The sequence below is a fragment of the Gnatocerus cornutus genome, chromosome 2 (assembly GCF_029298725.1).
Source record: "Gnatocerus cornutus isolate USDA-ARS CGAHR chromosome 2, icGnaCorn1.1, whole genome shotgun sequence".
NCBI classification, from domain to species: Eukaryota; Metazoa; Arthropoda; class Insecta; order Coleoptera; family Tenebrionidae; genus Gnatocerus; species Gnatocerus cornutus.
Window position 1 is genome coordinate 16,995,523 of NC_142234.1, and position 22,711 is coordinate 17,018,233.

Here is a 22,711-nt window from a genome sequence, read left to right on the forward strand (position 1 = left end):
CGAACACTCAAGGTCGCGATTTCATATTAAAACGTGTTTTTATTAATAGTTGCTGGTATTAAAATGGATTAAATTTCTGGTATTAGTGGACTTGGAAATTGGAATAGTTTCTGAATTTTTGCGAAATTCTCGTGGTTAAATTTAAAATCAGCATTTAAATGTCATTTGAGCCAATGCGCATTTGTGCTAACGAGATTCCCGAAAATGTCGCTTATGTAAATGTCAAACTTGGGTTAATTTTTTAAATACGCTTCAAGTAGTGTAGTAAATAATTTACGTGTTTTTCGATTCTAGAACGAAGGTTTTTATTTAACTTCCTTGTACGAATATAATGTTATTTGCGATGCAGCCTTTTACGACTTTTATGGTAAGTAAACGAGTTTAACCTAAAAATGCCGCTGTCACTTCTTCATGCTTAGAGTGTTGAAAGTACCCGGTCCTACGTCGACAATCTGTACTCGTCGGACCCCGATAAATGCTTGTCGTCCATAATATGCATAAAAAATTCCGTAATTGGTTCGAACCGCCAAAAAGAAAGTGTGATAGCACAGGGCATAGTGCCGCGCCTTTTACAACTCCTCCAAGACAAGAATACGAAATCGGCGGTTCGAGTTGAGGCAGCGGTGACTATAGGCTCTCTGGCGAAAGGAACGAATCATCATGTTGAAATTCTGATTAACTCTGGAACAATGCAACTCCTTTTAAATATACTAGAAGAGAATGAAGCTAGACTAATAGATGCTTGTTTGTGCTGTTTACGTACCTTGTCCCAGTTAGATTCTAACCAGAATAAAATCGACGTGAAGAGGTTGCAGAAAATACTGACTTTTGCTAGCCCAGGAGAAAGCTTGCAAAGACAGGCTTGTGTAGCCAGTATTTTAGGATCAGCATGCAAATCAGCTGTGGAACAAAACGAATTGTGTGCCATGGGGGCGCCGACTCTACTCGCTGCGCTTCTCTCCGTGCACAACAGTTCTGTTAGGATACCTGTTTTAACGTGTCTTGCTTCCATGTGTTGGAATAATCAAAATGTAGCAAATATGATTGTTAATACTACTTATAAAGACGTGAAAGTTTCCAATTATTTAGCCACTCTAATTGGCAGAGATAGACCGATAGAAATGCAGTTGGAGGCTGCAAGATGTCTTACTAATCTTCATAGGGCTGGGGCAATACCTTCTAATGATCCTATTATTACTTATAGGACTCTACCATGTTTAGTCAGGCTGTGCCAGGTATGTCTAAAAACGAGAATAACAACAGAAACATTTATTTTTCTTTAGATTGAACATTCAGAGCCTCATAGAGCTGCTGCAGCCAACACATTAGCCTACTTAACAGAAGTGGACAGTGATTTACAACAAGTTGCGGCAATCAGCAACCAATTAGTCAGCGCTTTAGTCAATTTATTGAATTGTCGCAGTGTCGCCGCTAGGCAAGCCGCTTTCAGGTACTTTGTTTATTAAGACTGCAATCGCTAAAGTTAAATTCCAGGGCGTTCGCTTCTTTAGCTGCCAACGACGAAGATATACGGAAACGTATTATCGATACTAAATGTCTTATGGATAGTGTACTAGAAGGTTTAGACGATGAAAATGAAAATATCAGATTAGCTGCAGTGCGGTGTCTGCATTCTTTGAGTAGGTCAGTGCAACAGTTGCGCACAACTTTTCAAGATCACTCTGTATGGCGCCCTTTGATGGCTCTTCTCACAGGTAATTATAACACTTCGTTTTGATTTTTTGCTTGTGCTTTGTCTAAATAAAACATTCCAGTTGTATCACGCGGATTTAAAGATGTAAAAAATTGTTAATTGTCGGATTGAAAAAGATCAAATGGTTTGTTACGTATTAGATAAGTTATTATTTAGATTTAAAACTATTGTTTAATAGTTAATTGTGATTGGATAAGACTGCGGAGGTTTTGATAAATAAACTTATTTTGTAATTTATGGACTCTAAATTCTTGGACAATGTGAACTGGGTATCGGAATTTTTTCATGGCTCTTTCAATATAAAGCAAAAATATTTGGCAATTATCCACAAATTGGTGGAGCTGACTCACTATGCTAAGAAGTTTATTGGAAAGAAGACCTGCCATGTGCTTTCCCTGTTCATTTCTTATGTAATTTGTCCCATGACAAATTTTGTTCCCGCTCGTCTTTCAATTATTCGAATTTTCTGTTCTGCAAAAGATTAGCGTTGCCGTTTTTTCAGGCTGCCCATCAACAGAACTGCTCACAGCCGCATCGTCGGCCCTTTGCAATCTCCTTCTAGAATTCTCTCCAGCCAAAGAACCAATGTTACAGCGAGGAGTAGTGGAACTCTTGACCACTCTGACGGTCCGACCTGAACCATCCCTTCGCCTTAATGGCGTTTGGGCTCTCATGAATCTTGCGTTTCAAGCTGAGCAACGGGTCAAATCCCAAATTCTCACAACTTTAGGAACAGATCAAATTTTTCGATTACTAGCGGATTCAGATACTCGAGTTTTAATGAAAACTTTAGGTTTACTCAGAAATTTGGTGTCTCCGAGGACACATACCGACACTATGATGTCGCTGCATGGTCTTCAAGTAATGCAAGGTGTAGTGTTGGTACTGGAAGGCTCGCATTCTCCAGAAGTCAAAGAGCAAGCTCTGTGCATTCTGGGGAACATAGCAGATGGAGAAAAAGCTAGGGAACACATTATGGCGAATGAAGACGTACTTAAAAAATTGATTGATTACATGACCCATCCTGCGCCATGTCTACAAGAAGCTTCAGTTTTTTGCATTAACAATCTGTCGAGGCTTGGAGAGCCGGGATCGTTGGAAAGGCAAACGAGGTTGAAGGAAATGGGAGTTGTTAATATTCTACAACAGTTGTTGAGTACTTCTGATACGGTGCTATACAACCGGTAAGAGAATTTCGGACCTCTAAATAACGAGATAACAAAATGTCTGTTTCAGAGTTAAAACTGCTTTAACGCAGTTTACCGATGTATGAAGTTTATTTTCGGTTTTATCGATTCATGACCCCCCTCTCTGATATTATTGTGATGTGTAGACTGAAAAATGTACATTTTGTTTTTTAATTGTTTTAAATATGGTAGGCAGCAAATTGCGGACAACATAGTACCTATCCTATGTTATAAAACTTATTTAAAAGCACATTAAAAATTAATCAATGTTAACGCGTTGTTTCATAATCCTAAGAGTTATAAAGTGGCCTGGCGCATCCACCATTTATCTGATTCAGAAAATCCAAAGGTGTGGAAGTGTCAATGGAATTTGGGTCAATACTCATCGCTATTCTAGGAATTCTCATTACCATTTTAATGGTTTTTTGTCTTTGCAATTTCTAGTGCGGTATTTGAACAATGTTGGAGACAAACTGGTTTTAATTTGAACAAAAACAATGTTTCAATATTTAAGTATATTTATTCACTTACGTTTAAACAATGAGATTTAAGTATGACTAGTGCAAAAAAATCACAAAGGAATGTTATATACATTATACAATACTTTAAAGTGTGTATAGATAATACTTTTAAAGAAAAACCACAACTGTATAAAATAATATTACGCTCTATCGCCTGAATTGGTTAATTCCTGATCGGCATTAGACAAAGGATCCAATTCGGCAAAGAGGCTGAGCCAAGACATTTGCGACCCGTTCTTATCATTCCCTTTCCCTCCTTTCTTTGGTTTCTCGTCAGATTTTTTGGTATTGTCTTCAGCCTTATCAAGATCGATCTGACTAAAGTCGAAATTCCCTTCCTGAATGAGCTTAGAAGGCATAAAATCGCCCCCTAAAAAGTCAGCATTGTTCGGCCAACACAAATCCAACAACGCCGAACTGGGAGAATCGTCCACAGGCCCATTTGCTTCCGCAACCGGCGCCGAGAAGTCTTCTCCTAACAAATTGGAGACTTGTAACTGAGATTCTTCTTTAGTTTCTTCGACCGTTTCTTTCTTCGCCGCTTCTTTATCGGTATATTCAGCGTTGAAAAAGGTGTTTTTATCTTTCTCGTGTTGTGGGGTGGCAAGTTCGGCAATGGCGCTGAAATCATAAGGTTGCACGTCGCTGACTTTACTAGCGGCAAGAGTTAATGTTTCTGCGGCTTTAGCGGCGAACGTGGACACTGCGGTTTGGTACGGCACCAGAGCTTGAGAAAACATGTTACATCTACCGGCAGCTAAAAGATCAACCTTTTGGAGGCAAGCTAATGTGAATCTATCAAATTTAGTTTTGGTGCTTTTTACGTAGGACTGAGCTTTCCGAAACCTATCTAAACCATGTCCTGTGTCAGGATCTAGTTGAGACGATACAGACTTCATCCAGCTCAACGCTGCACGATACTCTGTGCGAGCCTTTTCCATTTCCACAACGGTGGTTCTGGTGTCTGACACGGCTTTTCCTCGAAAAGTTTCGACTTCGTGATGCAAACGCACCAGTGGGGGGCGAACAGTGAGCCTCTGGTGACCGGTATAAGCCAGAGCCTTACCAGCTGTTGACATAATTTGACCAGCACTCGCATTCTTCTCGTTTTTACCGTACTCCTTCAAGTAGCGCCCTAGAGCGTTTTCCTCTTGAGCCAAATAACATAATCTTTCTTGGTACAAATCTATCACTCGTTGTAACTGAACGCAACTTTCGTTGATGGATTTATACAGTTCTAGTTTTGCATCGAGTTCGGCGTCTGATAAAACGATGCATTCGTCTTCTTTACCGCCCAATTTTCGTAAAACACTTTTTTTGGTCACCCAGTATTGATGCTGCATCATTTAATCAGATTTAGGAAACGGTAATTTTTTTCAAATAACATTCATGCGTGTCTACCGCATACGAAAATCAAAATGATTGACACTTCACTTGACACATGTCAACGAGTTGTCATCGTCTACCAACGTAACGATGCGGAAAGCTCAAGTTGGGTGACAAATTTTACGGTAATTTCAATGCTAAATTCACGTTAATTGGCATCGTTATCACTAAAATGCGATTATTAAATGTTTAGTGTTGTTAGAGGCGGGTTTATCGATTAGTTTTTGTGTGTTTGTAACTGGACAGGAGTGCACTTGGGTTGGTAGCTCTGCAAATTGTTTGCATTTGCAAGCTAAATTGAATGTAAATAAATGTTACACCCCCAGTAAACATGGTTTTCGGTATTCAAATAATTACTTGAAACTACTTTTTAGATTAACTGAAAATTCCTATCATGGGTTCGGAAAGTGAGGAGATTTTAGTTGAAGATTCAGATGACTCTCTTCTTGACATCAGAGAGGTCTGTACTCAAGCCCTTAATAATACTCCCTTGAAATAAAAAGGACTTTCAGCTCAATGATTTGGAGTTTGATATTCCACATGTCGCAGCACCTTCACTGGAAAGTGTCCTGTGGGACATGGAATCAGAGGAGGGCAGTGATAGTGCCTCTTTACACTCATTTCAAAGTATGACAGCAAAGTTTAGATCCATGCTGTGTCACCGCATATTACAAGGAGTCTCCACTCAACTTACATCAGCGGGGGTAACTTTGAAAACTTGTAAAAGGTGTCCCCTATGAATCAGTTTTTTAGGAAAGAGTTGGTGCTGGTTTACCAACTGTTATAACAAATAGTCTGAAATATGTTGCAATAGGTACATCTCATGGATATGTGCTGAATTTTGATTCAGAACAGAATCTTTGTTGGTGTTGTTATGATTCCAACCTCAGTGATCAAGGAGCTGTGTCAGCTTTAGCCTTTAATCTAGATTCTACAAGACTACTTATAGGGTAATTTTCACAGACCTGTTAAAACATGAAACTTTACACTTCTTCAGTAACGTCACGCTTCGCAAAATTGTTTAAAATGACAACTAATGTCTTATGCCCATGAAGTTAGATAACTAGAAAAAGTAGAGAGAACAAAAAAGTTATTATTTTATGCTTTTAATTGGTTCCATTGCTCCCAAAAAACAAATTTGCTAGTTTCTTAGGTTTTTAACCACTTCCTGCAGAGGAAATGCGGGGGCCATATCGATAAAGATTACGTCTAATTTACCGCTGAAATGTTTATGGTTTAGCCAGATAAAACTCAGATTAACATTACAGCACAAGGACAGCTAAAACGATTTGTTTCAGATACGAGCGCGGTTTTATCTCCATGGTGGACGCAACTAACGGTGACATAATAAGAAGAATGCCCGACGCCCACGCCCCACAAACTGCCGTTTTACATTTACGCTTCACGTTCCTCAATAATTTGGCTCTTTGTGGAGACTCTTCGGGTTGCGTTTTCTCCCTGTCTTTCAACCGTAGACTGGGAGTGCGCAGCTGGGACTCAAAATGTCTCTTTTCTGGAGCTAGAGGCGAAGTTTGTGTCTTTGAACCATTGGTCCAGGGACACGATATTCACTTTTTGAGCCATCATGTACTCGTCGCGATGGCGACTCTGTCTAAAGTACCTTTTCACGAACGTGTTGGCAATATTCTATTCCGTTTTTTAGGTAATTGTGATATCAATTCGCCCGAGATTAAAAGTCCTGTTCTCTCAACAATTACCTCGAGTTTCCACATCTCTTCCGTTGATATCGTGGCAGTTGGTATCAGTGGGACGGACTTTTCAACCTGTGTTGGCATGGGGTCGGTGCAACGAACTGAATTACACGAGGGTGGTTCTTCATAGTAGTAACAACAGTCGGGTCAGGCTACTACCCTTAAGAAACTTACAGCTAAATTATACGTTAACAGCAATGCATTGGTTGGGAACGAGACATTTGGCGTTGTTGGACACCAGTGAGAACTTGCGACTGGTCGAAGTGAGAAATCAACGAGAATTGGAAGTTTTAGAGCTTGCTAACGCAGGTCTGGTGTACAGCTCGGCACACTTTAAAGCTTTAGCTGTAGGGGGTGGTGTCAGCGAAGCCTTCGCTTTAGCAGGCGAGAGAGCCTGCTACAACAGTTTGTCTAGTCGCGGAGATCAATTGTTGGTTTTGGGTACAAAGGCTGTGCATCTAATTAAATTAAGGTCGTGGCCAGAGCGACTGTTGTATCTTAGCGAGCAAGGGAGGTGGGCGGAGGCTCTTAATTTGGCAGCAGAAGAAGGCATGAATAGAGAGGTTTTCACTTCGACTTTACTGAAGAAGTACCTGGAAAATCTCAACCAAAACACTGTCGATAAGGATAGCCTCACGGCCGCCGTCAACTGCTGCGTTAAACTAAATAAGACGTAAGTTGAGGGGGGAAGGGTTATTGTAAATGAAGGGATAATTTTCCAGGGATATTCTTTGCAACGAGCTTTTGGAGGCCGTCTCCAGTGACCAAAGCAACCAAGACTGGTATTACACCCTCTTGACTGACCACATAAGCAACGGCTTATTAACACACACAAGTCCTATAGTGGCGCAAACTTTAGTCAGTTACCTAGAAAAAAGAGATTCCCAAGCGTTAGAGCACGTTCTTCTATCTCTGGATATATCATGTCTAGACTTACACCAAGCTCTGAGTGTGTGCAAGAAACGAAAACTGTACGACGCTTGGATTCACATTACCACTAAAACAATCGGAGATTACGCAAGTCCCTTGACGGAATTTCTGGGCGAACTAACTCCACGCAACCATAAATTAGGAAATACAATTTTAGTGTACGTATCGGCGTGTCTAGCTGGTCTAGGCTATCCTTCCGGGTCCATCCCTGAAAGAGACGTTCCCAAAGCCAAACACGAGATTCTAAGGTGCTTAGAAACTGTTCATTCCATGAAAGGCACGCATGATGAACAAACTTATCCATATTTGCGAGCATTACTCAAGTACAATATAAGAGAGTTTTTGAATGTTGTCGGATTGGCGTTCACCGAAGCTGAGTTTTCCGGAGAAATGGGTCTTTTGCAAAGGCAACGACTCATACAAATTCTCATGCAAATTGTGATACCTCCCGAATTTTCAGCGAGTCAAATTATCAATTTAGCTTGCTTTATCACGCGATTGGTGACATCGAATAATTTGAACATCGATGAGGGAATGTTGGAGACAATAATCAAGTCTTTGACTGACATGATCGAACCGTTGAGTCTTCGAGACCATAGCGAAAGAGAGCAAGCTTGGTTGGACCTACTCAATGCCGGGAAACTGAAACATTTGTCCATTGATAACTTACTGAAGCTAGCGCTTGATTCGAACTGTTATCGCGTGGCTGAACATTTGTACGAAATACAAAACGACTATTCAAACATCATCGTTTGTTACCTCAAAGACCCCGTGCGAAAACTGGATGTCTTTAATTATATCCTAAACTACATTAGTAATAAGGAGCGTTGCGTGGAAGAACAATTCATCGTCAATTTCAAAGACTTAGTTGCGGCGGATAGCAAAAAAACTAGTGAAATAGTAGTAGAACACTTCCCTGATTTAATAGTACAATTAAGTAAGATCGTCGAAGACAACTCCGATTTGCACTATTTATTTTTGAGCGGTATAGTTTCAAGCGATATCAAACTACCTCCAGAACTTGCAGAAACATTTCTCGAACTTCTGTGTGTCAAAAACAGGGCCGAAGTCTGTAGTTACGTGCAGCTGAGTTCCTGTCGAATTGACGAAGCTTTAAAAATTACAAGAAAATACGAAATCCATTCTGCTACTGCTCTTCTTTTGGAACAAGGCGGCGAGTGGATGGAAGCGTTGCAACTTCTTTTGCAGCACGACATGGTAGATGAAGGTGTAAGTTTGTGCATCCGAGGAGCTGAACATCTCGATTCGGACGGGGCGCAAACCCTCTGGCTGGCTCTTTTACAACACCACAAAAGCACAAAAACGATGTCGCTGAGGCAATTACTCCATGCCGCGGCTCCTCATGTTCCTCCTGCGCAGCTCCTGGGTTTGGTGTCCGACGCTAGCTTTGGAGACGTAAAAGTTTTATTGCAGGGAATGTTAATTGACTACGTCCATGACGTACAAATGTTTAGTACCACTCTCAAGCTGTTAAGCAAAGATCTACATCATGGTAAGTTCCGTTTCTTGTTTAACTTCTAATAATTTATCTTTACAGAGTTAGCAAGATCTTTGAGTCTTAACGGGAGGGGCGTTTCAGTCACAAGCGTTTCCTGCAAACTGTGTCATAAAGCTTTAGCTGTAAAGAAGGATCTTGGTGGCGAACAGTCAATTGCTCTATGGGGCTGCGGACATTGTTTTCATGTCGCGTGTTTGAAAATGACGGAGAATGACGCCGCTTGTCCACAATGTAGAATGACCGCAAGTCAGATTCCAACAAAACAAGTCAAAATCGAAAAACCTGCACGTGAGTCGAAATCACAGGCGCGGCCTGATTTAGAAGGTCACTTCTAATTACTAGTCTCGTATTATTTAGAACTTTTAAAACATTTCCCATCAACTTCCTTCACTCATTCGTCATACTGACCTAGAAGTTTCTTTTACTACCTGCAATCAATGTAATGCTGTTGTATAAATTTGTGATATTTATATTTTTATTATTTGTACAAATAAAATATATACATGTTTCAAACTAGCCTTTGGTACTCAGATCTAACTGTCTAGAAACGTTGAGTTGTACTGTTGCACGAAACTATTCAGTCTTTCATCTGAAGGGTTCAAATTAACAATTGTTAACAATTAGGAGTAACTTACCTTTGTTAAATGACCCAGCAAACGACGAATTAACTTTAAAGTGATTATAAACGCTGTGGAATAAAGTGTTATCACCCGTATTTTGCGCGGCCTGAAGGAACTTCCTTGGGTTTGCGCTATCTTGCCCCAGCTTCAACGCCGAGAGAACTTGTCCTTCGCTCAAGAGAATTTCTTGTATTTCCTCGTTCGCGTTGAGTCGCGCCAACATATCCAAAGCGAGTTGAGTCGCAGCAGAATGTAAATTACCCAACGACAGTAATAAACAAGCCAAAGGTTTGGAGTCTGATACCACTCCATATTGTAGCAATTGTTGTAAAGCAGTGAACTTCTTTCTTTTAACAAGAGTAGTTATTAAGAGTTCGTTGAGATTATGTTGCGCTGGAATGCCTTGCTCAAAGAGTGATGTCATGTAACTTATTAAAGTCCATTCTAGTTTGCCTAAATCAGTCTCCATGTCCAATTTCTGGAAAATTTCGTTGTAGATATCTAGTTGGTCTATCAAGACTCGGGGACGTGGGGGCGACTTTAAATACGGTGCTCCTGGAGGAGATGCAGTGTGGGATTGTAATTCCGCCTCCAAACAATCTCTATACACATTATTTATATGATTAAAAGACTCTTGGAGTTTATCCAAAGGAGGTTTCGGCTGTTTGACCGCATCTAGAATGATCTAATTAAAGTGTGCAGTCATGTGTTCAATCTATACGTACTTTCATTAAAATTTGTTTGCCGTCGGTCCGTTTGAGAGCTACTTGAGTACAGGTAGCCAAATCTGGAATGGAGGCACAGAGTTCGGACAAACAGAGATTGATGTGCCAAAGACAGCCTAATTTCGCGTCTATTACTATGTTCGGTTGAAAGACAACCCAATTTGGGGAATCTTAAAAGAACAAATTAAAGAAAATTTCAGAGTGATTGTTGATCGTATGTACATAATTCGCAGATGTGAGTTTGGGGCTCCACCAAACCGGGAAGAGTGATTTGCGCTGGTTTGAAAGACCGAGCTGGAGCTACTGTAGTGTGGTACCTAACAATTCCATCACTTTCACCAGGGAGGGCTGTGTCAAAGACTTGGGAACTCCGCGACGCCTTAAAATACTCGAAATGCCATAATTTTGGTATTTGGAGATTTATGAACACAAAGTTTGGCACAATTATTGATTAAGTGGGCCGAAATTCAAGACTACGTCGAAAACTAACTGTAAGACTCACTTGGTGATGGACCAGAATTAAGTCATCGACGATGTTAATCGCAAATCTTCCCGACAGCCCCAATTTCAAGACATGCGTTTTCACGGGAGTCTGTCCAGGTCCACTTAAAGTATGTATATGAACTTCAGCGCTCTGGGGGCCACTTTGATGTCGTAAAATAAGGACTGCAGGAACGCCATACAAAGTAGATAACGTTACGTCGCGTTCCAAAGCCATTCGTCCAGGTTCAGCTTCAAAATGAGAATGAGAACATCAAGTTACGCTCTAGGTACTTACTTTCAACTTTTGGTAGTTTGCTAATGGACCCTGGTTTAAAAAGCACCGGTTGAAGTTGCGACCCGTGTGCCGACGCCAGCAATGCGATTTTATTCAAAGAACACCAAACAAACCACTGAACAGTAACAGAAGTAGTCTTTAGATACTTCAACGCTTTTTTGTCAGGCAGAATCATGTAAAGTTCAATCCCGTGAGTGGTCATGAGCGCCACTTCGTTGTTTTGTGCCCAAACGAACCCCAAAATATTCGAATTTTTCTTACAACTCTGCGAGTATTCCGAATCGAGAGCAACACCGTTAAAATTCATGAACTCAACTGAGGTGTTGGTGCGTTGAACAGCCAGGACTTTTTGGTCCAAAGAAAACTTTATTGATAAGACGGGACCATGGTCTTCCATGCGGAAATTCAGGGGTTTGTCGACTTCACGCGGGCCCTTTACAACCACCCCCATGACGCCCCCAGAACGCACCGCGAAGACCTAAAGGTCGAGATCAGAAACTTATCTTAAAGGCAAATGTTATCTTACGTGTTTATTAGAGTCATCGAAAAAGACGTTTGTTAGTTGATTCACAGCCTCGAAACGAACCGGGTTCTCCGATAATTCTAAATAATAGTCGGAAGCCATCACAATTGTAAATATAACCTCCTTTTTAAATCAGCTGTTTGGTGTCAGGCTGACAGACAGGTGTCAAGTTGACGTTCAAATGACAGTTTCAACAATCATTTTGAATAATAAATTACCTGTCATCGTCAGTTCGTTTCGTTTCGCTTCCAAAACATTTTTAAGACAGGTAAGACTGCAATTGTGTTTTTTTTTTTAAATAAGTAGTTATTTTAGATGTCAAATTGTATATTTTGCAAAATAATCGCCGGAGATGCTCCAGCCGAAATTTTTTACCAAGACGATAAGATTGTTATTTTCAAGGATATTAAACCTTGTACACAATTCCATCTTTTAGCAGTGCCCAAAGAACATATAGAAAATGCAAATCACCTGACTGCCAATCACCTTGAGCTGGGTAAAGTTCCTTGAATTTGTAATCACATAATTGTTGTTTTTTAGTGGAGCACTTAATTACCAAAGGAAAAGAAGTTTTAACTGAAAAAGGGGGAACTACTGATGACCTGCGTCTAGGCTTCCATTTACCGCCTTTTAATTCAGTTTCTCATTTACATTTACATGTTATATCACCAGTTGCAGAAATGTCTTATCTCCAAAGATTAATTTTCAAGCCAAACACGTGGTGGTTTGCTTCTGTAAGAAAATCTTTTCTTTTTTTCAGTTAATGAGGAAATATTTGCAGGTGGAGCAAATTTTACAGAAAATGGGTAATGGTAGTAAATTATGAGAAGATATTTTATAGTTTATTGGTGATATTATAAGACACAATATATTATAAAAATAAAATTAATACATTTGATGGAATGGTTAGTAATTAAATGAATATGGGAGGTAGAAACAATTTTAACTCAGAAGTTGGGACTATTTTATAACTTTTCAAGTTGTGAATAAAGAATTTAACAAATGTAGACTACAATTTTTTATAATCCGGGGATTTAATACGGTTCTTTGGCGTCTTGACTATTTTCCTCAATATATAAAATTTGATACATCACCTTTAGAGAAAAAGAAAAGTTTTAACAAGTACATTTGTATAAAATATTTTACTCTAATTCAGTAAAGGGCATGTACCAGCAATATAATTTACAAAATTACTACATTTGTTACTGCATGTTTACAGTTACATTTCTACAACTATAAGTCTTATGTTCTGACTGTCGCTTTTCACGCAACACTCTGATACTTAAAAATCTTCCATATTTTATTCTAACATGATATATCCAGACCAACTATTCTTTTATTCAACATTGTTAATTATATGAGGTGACAACAAGTAAGCTTAAAGTTTAATCAAGATTTGACTTTTTTTTGAAATAAGTAGAAATAACCCTGTTATTGTGTTAAATGGTCAATAACCAGACAATTAAGATACCTTTGTACTTAAACGAATTGAACAAAAATGCATAAACATCACAGAATCGAGACTTTAAAGCATTTTTAAATCATGAATATCGCATTGCAATGTTGTAATAAAAATTGCGTGAAACTATTTATGGGTCCTATAGCCACGAGCGACATTGTTTCATTTTCGGACCAAACTAAATTCGGACCGAAAACTACAGCCAAGTTTTGTGCGTTCATTTTATTCAAGTCGGACCTCTCCATCACCTGTGGAAACAATCAGAAACTAAACTCATTTCTAAATCTCTTACCCTTGATAGGAAGCTTATAATGTACTTCAATATCTGGTAGTTGTCTTCTGGAAGCTTCTCCATGACCAAAATCGAAACTTGTCGCAACTGCTGATCTTTCTGCCAAGCTAAAATGGAGCGTTTAGTCAGTAGAAGCGACTTTTAAACTAATTACTTTGGAATTGTATAATCTCGTCGTAAAGATCAAACGTTAGAAGAGGCTCCTTCAACTCGCGCAGAAAAGTCTTGAGAAGAACGGCAGCTTCGTGGGCGTCAGCGAATGTTAAAAGTTCGCCTTGATTGGCGACTTCTTTAAGCTGTTTTATTTTAAGCGTATTAGCGGATCGTCTAAATATACCCTCAGTTTCTAAAGCTGTAAGTTTTGGATTAGAATCAATTGGGATGGAGAAAGTCTTACCATCAGGTTGGTCCAAATATTCAATGCACTGTTTGACGACAGGAGGTAGTGTAACCTTGTAATGCTCTTTAATAAAGGGAAGAGTAACACCGAATTGTTGGGTAGGAAATCTAGGCTGTGAAGAGTCGAGTTCTGTTGGCACCACTGGAGCTCCTCCAAGTTTCTTATCATGTCTGTAAAAAATGTGTAAGTGGGGAATGGTGGGAGTTACAAGTCTTACTCAATAACTTCCTGAGGGATGTCCAGCTTTTCCAGAGATATGTGCTCATCTAGTTCTTTCAAGCTGTGGACATAGTTGAGTTTCTTCCCAAATTTTGCACTAATGAGAGGTCTGAAAAGCTGGGAAACAAACTTCAAGAACCCAGTTGGGTGAACTAAAAACAGCGCTTTCAAGTTCTTTTTGTATTTCCTATCAAAAGCTTTGTAAGCTTGGACTAGCCACCTCAAAGACGGTTTATTTTTACTGGACAGGCCATAATGAAAGTAGACTAGACTGTAATCCTGCTCTACATACTGGTCTAAAGTGTGGGTTAAGTAACTGCAATCAAATTGTAAGTGAAAAATAGCGTGGGCGGGCTGCGATTACTTTAAAAATAGCCCGTGGTTGATCTCGGCGATGGGTGGTAGCCTATGGGCGTATACGACAATGATTTTTCTTCCGGCAGAATCATCCCCTTTGACGTCGACAATTTTGTACCTATCAATTTCTGAGAACTTGCTTGTGGGGGAATCATCTACCTCAGGATATGAAGGGGAATACATTAAGCTATCTAATGTCTCTTCACTAGGATCAGCAAGTTCTTCCTCGAAATTATCATCAGTAAAATCTGGGATCGGCGAAGTTATACCGTTGGACTCTACTTGTATCAGTTCCGCTGTTGAAACTGCGTGTTACAAGTATTTAGATAATTGGTCATATTTTACCTGTTTGGGCTACAGCGTCAGGATTTTGATGGAGTTCGCTATCATCGAACTCCAGATTAGGTTCGTAATCGTGATAATCCGATAAACTTGGATAGGGTTCGTCGTTGTTATCGACGAAATTGCCTAAAATTTCAAGATTAACAGATTAGATTAACCCAAAATAAACAAACACATATGAAATACGCACCAGAAAAATTCCTCGTAGGGCTCAACTTGTTGGAATTCATTGTAAATGCAAATTAAGTCATTTCAAAAGGAAAAGTATTTTTTATTGTAATTAAGCACACCCACTTTACGGGTTCGGCTAAATGATTTAATTTCGCGAGCGACCAATTTTATAGCTGACGTTGTATATTTTTACTCAAATAAGCACAAATTTTGTTTACTTTCGTATTAGAAGTGAAATTAATTCGTTTCTTATTAGATTTGACGTTTTTTGACAAACAACAAAAGTGACACATTAGTGACGTTTACGATGCAACGGGCGCTGCCAACTGCACAAAGAAAATTTTCCGTGGGAATTTATTCAAATTGCTTATCGCAGAAAATAATCTTGGTTATATTTTCTCTCCTGAATATTCAGGGCACGTGAATTAAATAAACAATGTTTTAGATAAGAAAAGTTTATTACAAATAATAGTTACATACAAAAATTTCAGTCTTCAGTCAAAAAAAATAAATTAACTTTAATTGGAAACTTATTAAACTACAATACATTGAAGAAAATCAAAAAAAAATAGATTAGACATTTTTTCCACACAATAGTTTAGTTCTTCCTCGATTCGCGTTTGCTTTCTTTCTTCTCTGGTTTCTCCTCGTTCCCGCCGACCTCAATGGAGGCTTGCGAAGGCGCTCCAGTAATCGCAATAGGGATCTCACGTTCCAGAGCATTATTTTCTTTCTTTTTCGGTGCAGAAATGGTCAAAACTCCATCATTCGACAGTTTTGACTCCACAAGCTCACAGTTGTGCCCCTCTGGCAATGTGTATTTCCTTACAAAATGCCTAGAAATGACTCCATGCTCGTCTTCTTTCTCCTCGTGTTTGCCCTCAACAGTGACAGTATTCCCTGATACCTTCACCGTAAGTTCTTCCGGTGCAAATTGTTGAACGTCCAAACTGACTTGGAACTTGTCTTTATCGATGGAAACTGTAGAGCCTTTGTCTCTTCTGGACGCCAATGACCGCCAATTTCTTGTGTAAGGCGAAGACAACGTTCGGCGAAGTCGTCGATTTATGCATGGAGCTAACAAATCCTCGTCGTCCAGACCCATTCCAAAATGCTGGTCTAGCATGAGCGATGGGCGGAAATAGTCGATGGGGTCTCTGATTAACGACAAAAGAGCCATTTTTTCACTTTTGGTCACTTTTTCAACGATTAAGAGGTCACTTTTGATCACTTTTCTTCTTGCTTTTCTGTGCGCTCGTCGAATTCAAACTGAAGTGGATGGAACGCGCGCGCGGATTTATAGTAACTGGCGTGGAAGCTTCTAGATGGCTCTGAATGTTCTAGAATTTCGAAACTTCGAGAACACAAATGGAAGGTTTCGAACGCTTGGAATCATTTTCTAGAAAATTTGCCTTCTAGAAAAGAACTGAAAATTGATTTGTTTCTTGAATTTTTCCTATTTCTGAGTTTCTACGATTCTCTAAATCTTTCAATTTCGATCTTTTTGATCCTACTTAAGATTCTCCGAGTCTTCAAATGCAGATTCAAATCAAATTTATTATTTTTTTAAATTAAGTTAAGATCACTCATTCGTTTGTTCGTTTTATCTTTGAATTCGTTCTTAAGAATTTTTACGTTCTGCGGATTTAACTCGTTTTTTGCTTCGATTTATTTTATTTTTCTATTCGTTTATTTATCTCCTTACATGTCAATTTTTTTAAACTACAAGGCCCAAACTTTAACATAATCAATTTTGAAGGCGGAAGAGTCATTTTGCAAGTTCCACGTGGGCAACCACTGATCTTTTCCTTTCCAAAAATCAGCGAAAGCAGTTAGTGAAGAGGTTTTCCACGGTTTACCTCCGGAATTCTTAGCATCATCAGGGAAGTAATAAACGCCACCAACAGCCAAATTAAGAATGATGTAAAATTCCTGGTCAAAGGGTGCAAACTTCGATTTGCTCCTCTTCCAAGGGTTTTCAACTCCTGACGTATTTAATTTACCCCATTCCCAGAAACCCCCGGTTGGAGGTTCATATTTAGCTAAAACTTGATCGTCTATAGAGAACTGGACGCTATTTTCATCCCATTGCAACTGATAGTTGTGGAAATCGGCATCAAATCCAGTATCATTAAATTTTTCAACTTCCGTCAAGGCGACCTTATCAAAAGTCTGTGATGGCCCCCAATGAAGAGACGAGCTCACCCTCTGGGTACCAATCTTGACTCCAGAAGCGTTGACGTAATCGCGGTTACCACGACTTTCCATGATGTCGATTTCACCAGACACAGGCCATGAGGAGTATTGGTTCCATCTGGGCAACATCCAAATGGCTAGGATTTTCAATAAAACCAACACTTTTTTTCTGGAGTTTTTTACCTGGCCACAACCAATCACCTGCTGGTATTCTAGCTCTAACTTCGACCTTCCCATATTTAAAACTAAAAGAATGGACTGTGCGAATTCGAGCACTTTTAACAGGATTCAAATAATTTTTTTTGGTACCCTCTCTCATACACCCGTAATAAGCTGGATTTGTACATCTGAAATTTGGATTATACTCGCTGTATTTTTGATTGGTATGGTTTTACGCATCTGCTGGTGCTCCTCCGTTTAGATCCAACCGACCTGATGAAAGCAAGTCTTCGCCGTATTCATCGGCTACCAAAGTTGGTTTAATGTAAAGAAAACCATCTTCGACGTAACTGTTGTATCTGCTGTTCGTGTACCACTCGAATTCCCAGTTCTGTAAATATTAGAATGCGTGGCGAAAATTAGAAACGTACACTCACTCCTCCTCCCGCGAGAGTTATTTCATGATTCCATATTTGCAAATTAAAGTCATCAAAATTGTCTTCAAAGATAAGGTCACCTGAACAAATTGGACCTTTTGGAACATGGGTACCACTAACTGTTGTAATGCTGACGTTTTCACATTCTGATGAAGAAAATGGAGACTTTAATAACAGGAGAACGAGTAGTTTGAGCATTTCTTGAATTTGTAGTAGACGATCTACGTTTATAAATTCTTGAAATCACATTCTTTTATACACTTTTTATATTCTGCAAATCGCACGTTTATTATTTTCATTGGAATAATTTTGCTCGGGGCTTTGGGTTCTTGACATAATCAAGGTTTTTGCAGCAATTATATTAGACATCTATACATATGTTAACTTATTATCATATTTTGGACGAGTAAAACAAGTAAATTTATTTTCTGCTTATACTAATTTATCCTATGTAGGTCCTTCAATAAAATTTGTAATTTTCATAATTTTGGTGCTACGACAGCTATGAAATTTGGAGAAGTTACTGTTTTTGAGTCGTACGAAATTGCAAAATTGTGGGGAAAAAACACAAATTTGAGAGATTTTGATTTTCAAGGAAAATTCGTAATTTTTGTAATTTTAGTGCCACAACTATGAAATTTGGAGAAGTTATTGTTTTTGAGTCGTTTCTTAACCCTACCAAATTGCAAATTCATAGAACAAAAGACACAAATTTTGGAGATTCTAATTTTCAAAAGAAAGCAAAAATTTCAGACATCCGTAATTTTTTGCTACAGCTATGAAATTTAGAAAAAGAAACAAACATTTTAGATATTGTTTACTAAAAAACGTAGTTTTTGTAATTTTAGTACTCCAGCTCTGAAATTTGGGGAAATTTCAATTTTTGAGTTATTTGTTATATTAACTTTACCAAATGACAAAATTGTTTTTGCAGCAATTACATTGTCTATTATTATTATTTTTATATTTCGGACAAGCAAAAAACAATTAAATTTATTTTTAATTTTCTGCTTATATCTCTCAAAATCCTAATTATAGATTTTCACGATTGGATTCAATGATAAATCAAGCAATTAAAGATATATATTTGTGCTGATTTTTTGAGCTTTTATTGAATTTTATACATCCTGTAATTTGATATAGGCGCTTGAATGTTTGAAATCTGGTATGCACCAATACGCAATAATCGAAAGATCTATTTAAAGTTCTTATTATGAATTTCAAAACTACATTGTCACTGTGGTGTACTAGAAATTTTTATTTGAACCTAATCTTGACTTTGATTGAGTGGACTTAAAAAACAGGAGCACTTCACGGGTAAATTCAGATAAATTTTTCTATAAAAGAACTACCTAGCTGTCGCAACAGCTGAGATTCCTCAACAAGATGAAAGTCATATTGATCAGTGCCCTTCTTTTGGGGCTTTTAGAGTTCTCTATCGCCCAGTGCCCTAGCGCTACTACAGTCAGTGGTACCCATGCCCCAACTGGAGATATATGTTCAGGAGATTTGATTTTCGAAGACAATTTTGATGACTTGAATATGCAAGTGTGGAACCACGAAATGACTCTGGGAGGCGGTGGTGTAAGTTAATTAAAAATTAAGTTCTTCTTTTCTTAATCAAATTTTACAGAACTGGGAGTTTGAATGGTACACCAACAGCAGATACAACAGTTACGTCGATAATGGTATGCTTTTCCTTAAGCCAACTCTATTAGCAGATGAAAACGGTGAAGATTTCCTCTCATCCGGTCATTTGGATATCAACGGAGGTGCACCAGCCGACGAGTAAAATCCAACAAATCCAACAACATATTAACTTGATTTGAAATTTTAGATGTACAAATCCAGCTTGGTATGGCTGCTCAAGAGATGGTAGTCCAGCAAATTTGTTAAATCCCATTAAAAGCGCTCGTATTCGTACTGTGTACTCTTTCAGCTTCAAATATGGTAAAGTGGAAGTTCGAGCTAAACTACCGTCTGGTGACTGGTTGTGGCCTGGTAAGAAAATCATCTTTTTAACCAGATCACTTTTTAATTTCAATTTCAGCTATTTGGATGTTGCCCAGATGGAACCAATACTCTGGATGGCCCATATCTGGTGAAATCGACATCATGGAAAGTCGTGGTAACCGCGATTTGGTAAACGGTTCCGGCGTCAACATTGGTACTCAACTCGTCGGTTCAACCCTCCATTGGGGCCCAGCGTGGAACCTCAACGGCTACATGGCGACTCACGCCGAAAAACTGAACCCCGCCGGTTTCGACACGGATTTCCACAATTACCAAGTGCTTTGGGATGAAACCAGCATACAGTTCTCAATTGACGATGAAGTTATTGGGAGATTTGAACCTCCAGAGGGTGGTTTTTGGGAATTGGGAGGTTTTGATTCTACTGGACTTGATAACCCTTGGAAGAGGAGTAATTCAAAGTTAGCTCCTTTTGATCAGGAGTATTATATTATCCTTAATTTGGCTTGCGGTGGAGTGGCGTATTTCCCTGATGATGCTACTAATCCTGGAGGTAAACCCTGGATGAACACATCTCCAGCTGCGTCTACTGATTTCTGGAATGGCAGGGATCAGTGGTTGCCAACGTGGGCGTTGGACACCGATACCGCGGCGTTCCAGATAGATTATGTGCGAGTTTGGGCCATCTAAACGTTAATAATGTACCTATTATAATTCACTTTGTAAATATACGCAGCTATTAAAAATAAAAGTTGCTTTATTAAAAATATTTCAACATAAAATTGCTATCAATGCCAATACACACTTCCAAAAACGGAGCTTAAAAAAAATCTTTGATAAGTTTAATCACTGATACATATTTTGGCTGAAGTGTTTACAATTTCCAGTTGGAATTCTGGATCAAAAACAAATAAAAGTACAAAACGTAGGTACCTAAACATTGAATTATTTTTAAATTCTTATCGCTTATTTTTAGAATGTCCTTAAATACATTTTCTTGAAATTAACAAACTGGTAAAAAAAAATATGAAAAAAATTGTATAGAAAAGAACTATAGCATGATTGAACGAGTGAAGTGTAAAAACTGATGTAACAAAGAAAATGTCTTCTGTATGCTAATCAGATTTTTAACCTGCTTTTAATGTGCAAAGTACAGACTCTCGATAATTTAAAGTTTTTTCTCCAACCCATCGATTTTTCTCGATTAATTTCAAATTTCAATGTATTTTAGTCCTCTCGTTAATTTGAAGTAAACTCGCAAACTTTTTTTCCGCCAACACTCTATAATTTGAATTTTTCCCTCCCGAACTCTCGTTAATTTGAAAAACAGAAAACTTCTGAACAGGCCATTCTTAAAAATTCCATTATAGCTTTAAAATCAGATTTTACATTTTTTTGACTTATGCCTTTTAATAAATGGTTTTTGGAAGGTTCGTTTTACAATATTTCTTCAAAGTGGAGTTAGTGGATTTTAGGTCCTTTTCTGATTGGTTTGTTTATTCAGACTATTGTCTGTTTGCCTTTAAACTCTCGTTTATTTCAATGTTTTCTTCTCTTTCTCTCGATTATTTGAATCACATTATATTTTGAACTCTTGATAATTATATCGATATTGTATATTGTTCACCTAGTTGTATAAAAAGCGGATAATGTCGGATTTTGCGAATCCCGATAATAAAGTTTTTTCCGCTGATGCTTATCTAGTATGGCAACATGCTCAAATGTGCAAACTGATTTTCTGATTACTTTATTGGTTTATCAAAAATTGATACTGACACTGATTGATACCCATTTTTAAGTATTTTTCTTAAATATGTATTAAAACAAAAAAAAAGATTATGCAAATTTTATGTAATCATTTTTTAGGAATATAAAAAACTCCACTTTTTTGAGCATTCTTTAATAAATAAAACAAGACATAAAACATGTCCACATTTAATTAGTCATTAAATTAGTGATGATTCAGTTTGTCCTCTCCCAAAAAAGATTTAAGAAACTCAACTTTTTGATTAAGTTGAAAATTTTCGTAAGCCATCATATTATTCTTCCGTATCTAGAAAGAAAATTTAGTCACTGATCGCGTTTCTCGGTCACACTTATACTTCTTGAAGCAACAATGCTTTTTCCGAGTCCATACAGTTTTTAATTTCATTTGAAATAACACCGTCCTTCTCCATACACTGCTTGTGCAAAACGCTGACCAACTGATTGTGGACCATTTGTAAAGTCTCTCTTTGTTTCCTTAACTTGTTAATCTACAACTAGTTAGAATTATCTCGAAATTTTCAGAAATGTGACCATAATTCACCTTCACATTTTTTCGTCCTTTCAATTTTGAAAATTTGTCTGAGAGTCTTGAGAAGTTCTCTTTGGACGATGAAAGATTTTGTGTTAGCTCTTCAATTTCTACTTTTAACTTAACGTTCTCATCGTGGACTCTCTTAATTTCTTCGGATTTAATGTCTAGGAGCTTCAATAAGCCGCTGTGGCTGCCCATAAGTTCTTCATACCTGAAGAAAATCTGGTAACATTCTGTAGGTATTTATAAAATGATAATAAGTTCCAATCCTCCGATTTCATTTAGTATAAAAATTTTAATAAAATTACTTGTATTGCAAATGGACTATGCTCATTGTAGAGCACGAGCGGCCAACATCCCCTTGAGAATTCGTCCGAGAAATGTCTTGCTCGCTACACTTCTGAAGAAGATCTAAAAGAATTCAACGTAAACAATTTTAGAGATATGAGAACGTTTCACTTAAAAGGTGTTGATTTTCTTTTAAAGCCTCTTGTAATTGATTGTTTATCCCCTCGTACTTAATTTTATCATTTTGAATGGACATCACAATTTGACTGTCTGTGCGATCCGACTCCTTCATGTTGTCTTCAAGAGATTTGACAGTCTCTTCCATTTCTTTTACACGGAATTTTAATTTTTTATTATTTTCCTGGAATAAATTAAAATATCTCCTTCTGGAAACAAAAAGTAGGAAATCTAACATCTTCAATTACACCTGACATCTTGCGCGGGGCTCAAAAATGTCGATTTATGCGGAGGGATGACACTAATGGAGATCGTCAAATTGACAGGAA

The 22,711-nt window shown here is 38.2% G+C and overlaps 9 protein-coding genes and 1 pseudogene across 11 annotated transcripts; 4 read left to right on the forward strand and 6 right to left on the reverse strand.

The window, feature by feature from the left end:
* Window positions 1-154: 154 nt before the first annotated feature.
* On the forward strand, window positions 155-3,174 carry LOC148179589 (armadillo repeat-containing protein 8-like). The gene is made up of 6 exons (XM_088031139.1): window positions 155-367; window positions 420-1,235; window positions 1,284-1,450; window positions 1,495-1,715; window positions 2,217-2,898; window positions 2,951-3,174. The coding sequence occupies exons 1-6, from the start codon at window positions 332-334 to the stop codon at window positions 2,985-2,987; spliced, it is 1,959 nt and encodes a 652-aa protein (XP_087887265.1). The 5' UTR covers window positions 155-331; the 3' UTR covers window positions 2,988-3,174.
* Window positions 3,175-3,401: 227 nt separating this feature from the next.
* ICA69 (islet cell autoantigen 1-like protein) lies at window positions 3,402-4,893 on the reverse strand. Its single transcript, XM_088031143.1, has one exon. It carries the CDS (start codon window positions 4,766-4,768, stop codon window positions 3,563-3,565), a length of 1,206 nt encoding a protein of 401 aa, XP_087887269.1. The 5' UTR covers window positions 4,769-4,893; the 3' UTR covers window positions 3,402-3,562.
* Vps8 (vacuolar protein sorting 8) lies at window positions 4,872-9,412 on the forward strand. Of its 2 annotated transcripts, none has more exons than XM_088031138.1 (8): window positions 4,872-4,933; window positions 5,183-5,268; window positions 5,321-5,512; window positions 5,562-5,758; window positions 6,107-6,425; window positions 6,472-7,193; window positions 7,243-8,963; window positions 9,009-9,412. In XM_088031138.1, the coding sequence occupies exons 2-8, from the start codon at window positions 5,203-5,205 to the stop codon at window positions 9,302-9,304; spliced, it is 3,513 nt and encodes a 1,170-aa protein (XP_087887264.1). In that variant the 5' UTR covers window positions 4,872-4,933; window positions 5,183-5,202; the 3' UTR covers window positions 9,305-9,412. The 2 variants fall into 2 exon arrangements, with proteins under 2 accessions (XP_087887264.1, XP_087887263.1); XM_088031137.1 differs by lacking the exon at window positions 4,872-4,933 and adding an exon at window positions 4,954-5,111.
* A 14-nt stretch (window positions 9,413-9,426) lies between these two features.
* Window positions 9,427-11,717, reverse strand: Bulli (regulator of MON1-CCZ1 complex protein bulli). 2 transcript variants are annotated; one of them, XM_088031141.1, is made up of 7 exons: window positions 11,619-11,717; window positions 11,093-11,570; window positions 10,817-11,046; window positions 10,537-10,693; window positions 10,315-10,484; window positions 9,605-10,274; window positions 9,427-9,558 (listed from the first exon to the last, which is right to left on the reverse strand). In XM_088031141.1, the coding sequence occupies exons 1-7, from the start codon at window positions 11,715-11,717 to the stop codon at window positions 9,503-9,505; spliced, it is 1,860 nt and encodes a 619-aa protein (XP_087887267.1). In that variant the 3' UTR covers window positions 9,427-9,502. The 2 variants fall into 2 exon arrangements, with proteins under 2 accessions (XP_087887267.1, XP_087887266.1); XM_088031140.1 differs by having other exon boundaries at window positions 10,537-10,702.
* A 79-nt stretch (window positions 11,718-11,796) lies between these two features.
* Window positions 11,797-12,618, forward strand: LOC148179593 (adenosine 5'-monophosphoramidase HINT3-like). The gene is made up of 4 exons (XM_088031144.1): window positions 11,797-11,883; window positions 11,931-12,111; window positions 12,156-12,349; window positions 12,397-12,618. The coding sequence occupies exons 1-4, from the start codon at window positions 11,797-11,799 to the stop codon at window positions 12,439-12,441; spliced, it is 507 nt and encodes a 168-aa protein (XP_087887270.1). The 3' UTR covers window positions 12,442-12,618.
* On the reverse strand, window positions 12,445-15,179 carry LOC148179594 (rho GTPase-activating protein 1-like). The gene is made up of 8 exons (XM_088031142.1): window positions 14,875-15,179; window positions 14,688-14,810; window positions 14,350-14,638; window positions 13,984-14,301; window positions 13,764-13,936; window positions 13,521-13,718; window positions 13,367-13,473; window positions 12,445-13,322 (listed from the first exon to the last, which is right to left on the reverse strand). The coding sequence occupies exons 1-8, from the start codon at window positions 14,912-14,914 to the stop codon at window positions 13,152-13,154; spliced, it is 1,419 nt and encodes a 472-aa protein (XP_087887268.1). The 5' UTR covers window positions 14,915-15,179; the 3' UTR covers window positions 12,445-13,151.
* Window positions 15,180-15,376: 197 nt separating this feature from the next.
* Window positions 15,377-16,285, reverse strand: LOC148179595 (protein lethal(2)essential for life pseudogene; annotated as a pseudogene).
* Window positions 16,286-16,515: 230 nt separating this feature from the next.
* On the reverse strand, window positions 16,516-17,932 carry LOC148179596 (beta-1,3-glucan-binding protein-like). Its single transcript, XM_088029364.1, has 4 exons — window positions 17,648-17,932; window positions 17,447-17,601; window positions 17,235-17,398; window positions 16,516-17,188 (listed from the first exon to the last, which is right to left on the reverse strand). The coding sequence occupies exons 1-4, from the start codon at window positions 17,843-17,845 to the stop codon at window positions 16,578-16,580; spliced, it is 1,128 nt and encodes a 375-aa protein (XP_087885490.1). The 5' UTR covers window positions 17,846-17,932; the 3' UTR covers window positions 16,516-16,577.
* Window positions 17,933-19,032: 1,100 nt separating this feature from the next.
* On the forward strand, window positions 19,033-20,308 carry LOC148179597 (beta-1,3-glucan-binding protein-like). Its single transcript, XM_088029365.1, has 4 exons — window positions 19,033-19,231; window positions 19,281-19,435; window positions 19,485-19,648; window positions 19,698-20,308. Exons 1-4 carry the CDS (start codon window positions 19,034-19,036, stop codon window positions 20,306-20,308), a joined length of 1,128 nt encoding a protein of 375 aa, XP_087885491.1. The 5' UTR covers window position 19,033.
* Window positions 20,309-21,569: 1,261 nt separating this feature from the next.
* On the reverse strand, window positions 21,570-22,661 carry LOC148179598 (uncharacterized). The gene is made up of 6 exons (XM_088029557.1): window positions 22,619-22,661; window positions 22,377-22,566; window positions 22,226-22,328; window positions 21,927-22,128; window positions 21,721-21,873; window positions 21,570-21,671 (listed from the first exon to the last, which is right to left on the reverse strand). Exons 1-6 carry the CDS (start codon window positions 22,637-22,639, stop codon window positions 21,570-21,572), a joined length of 771 nt encoding a protein of 256 aa, XP_087885683.1. The 5' UTR covers window positions 22,640-22,661.
* Between the last annotated feature and the right edge of the window lie 50 nt (window positions 22,662-22,711).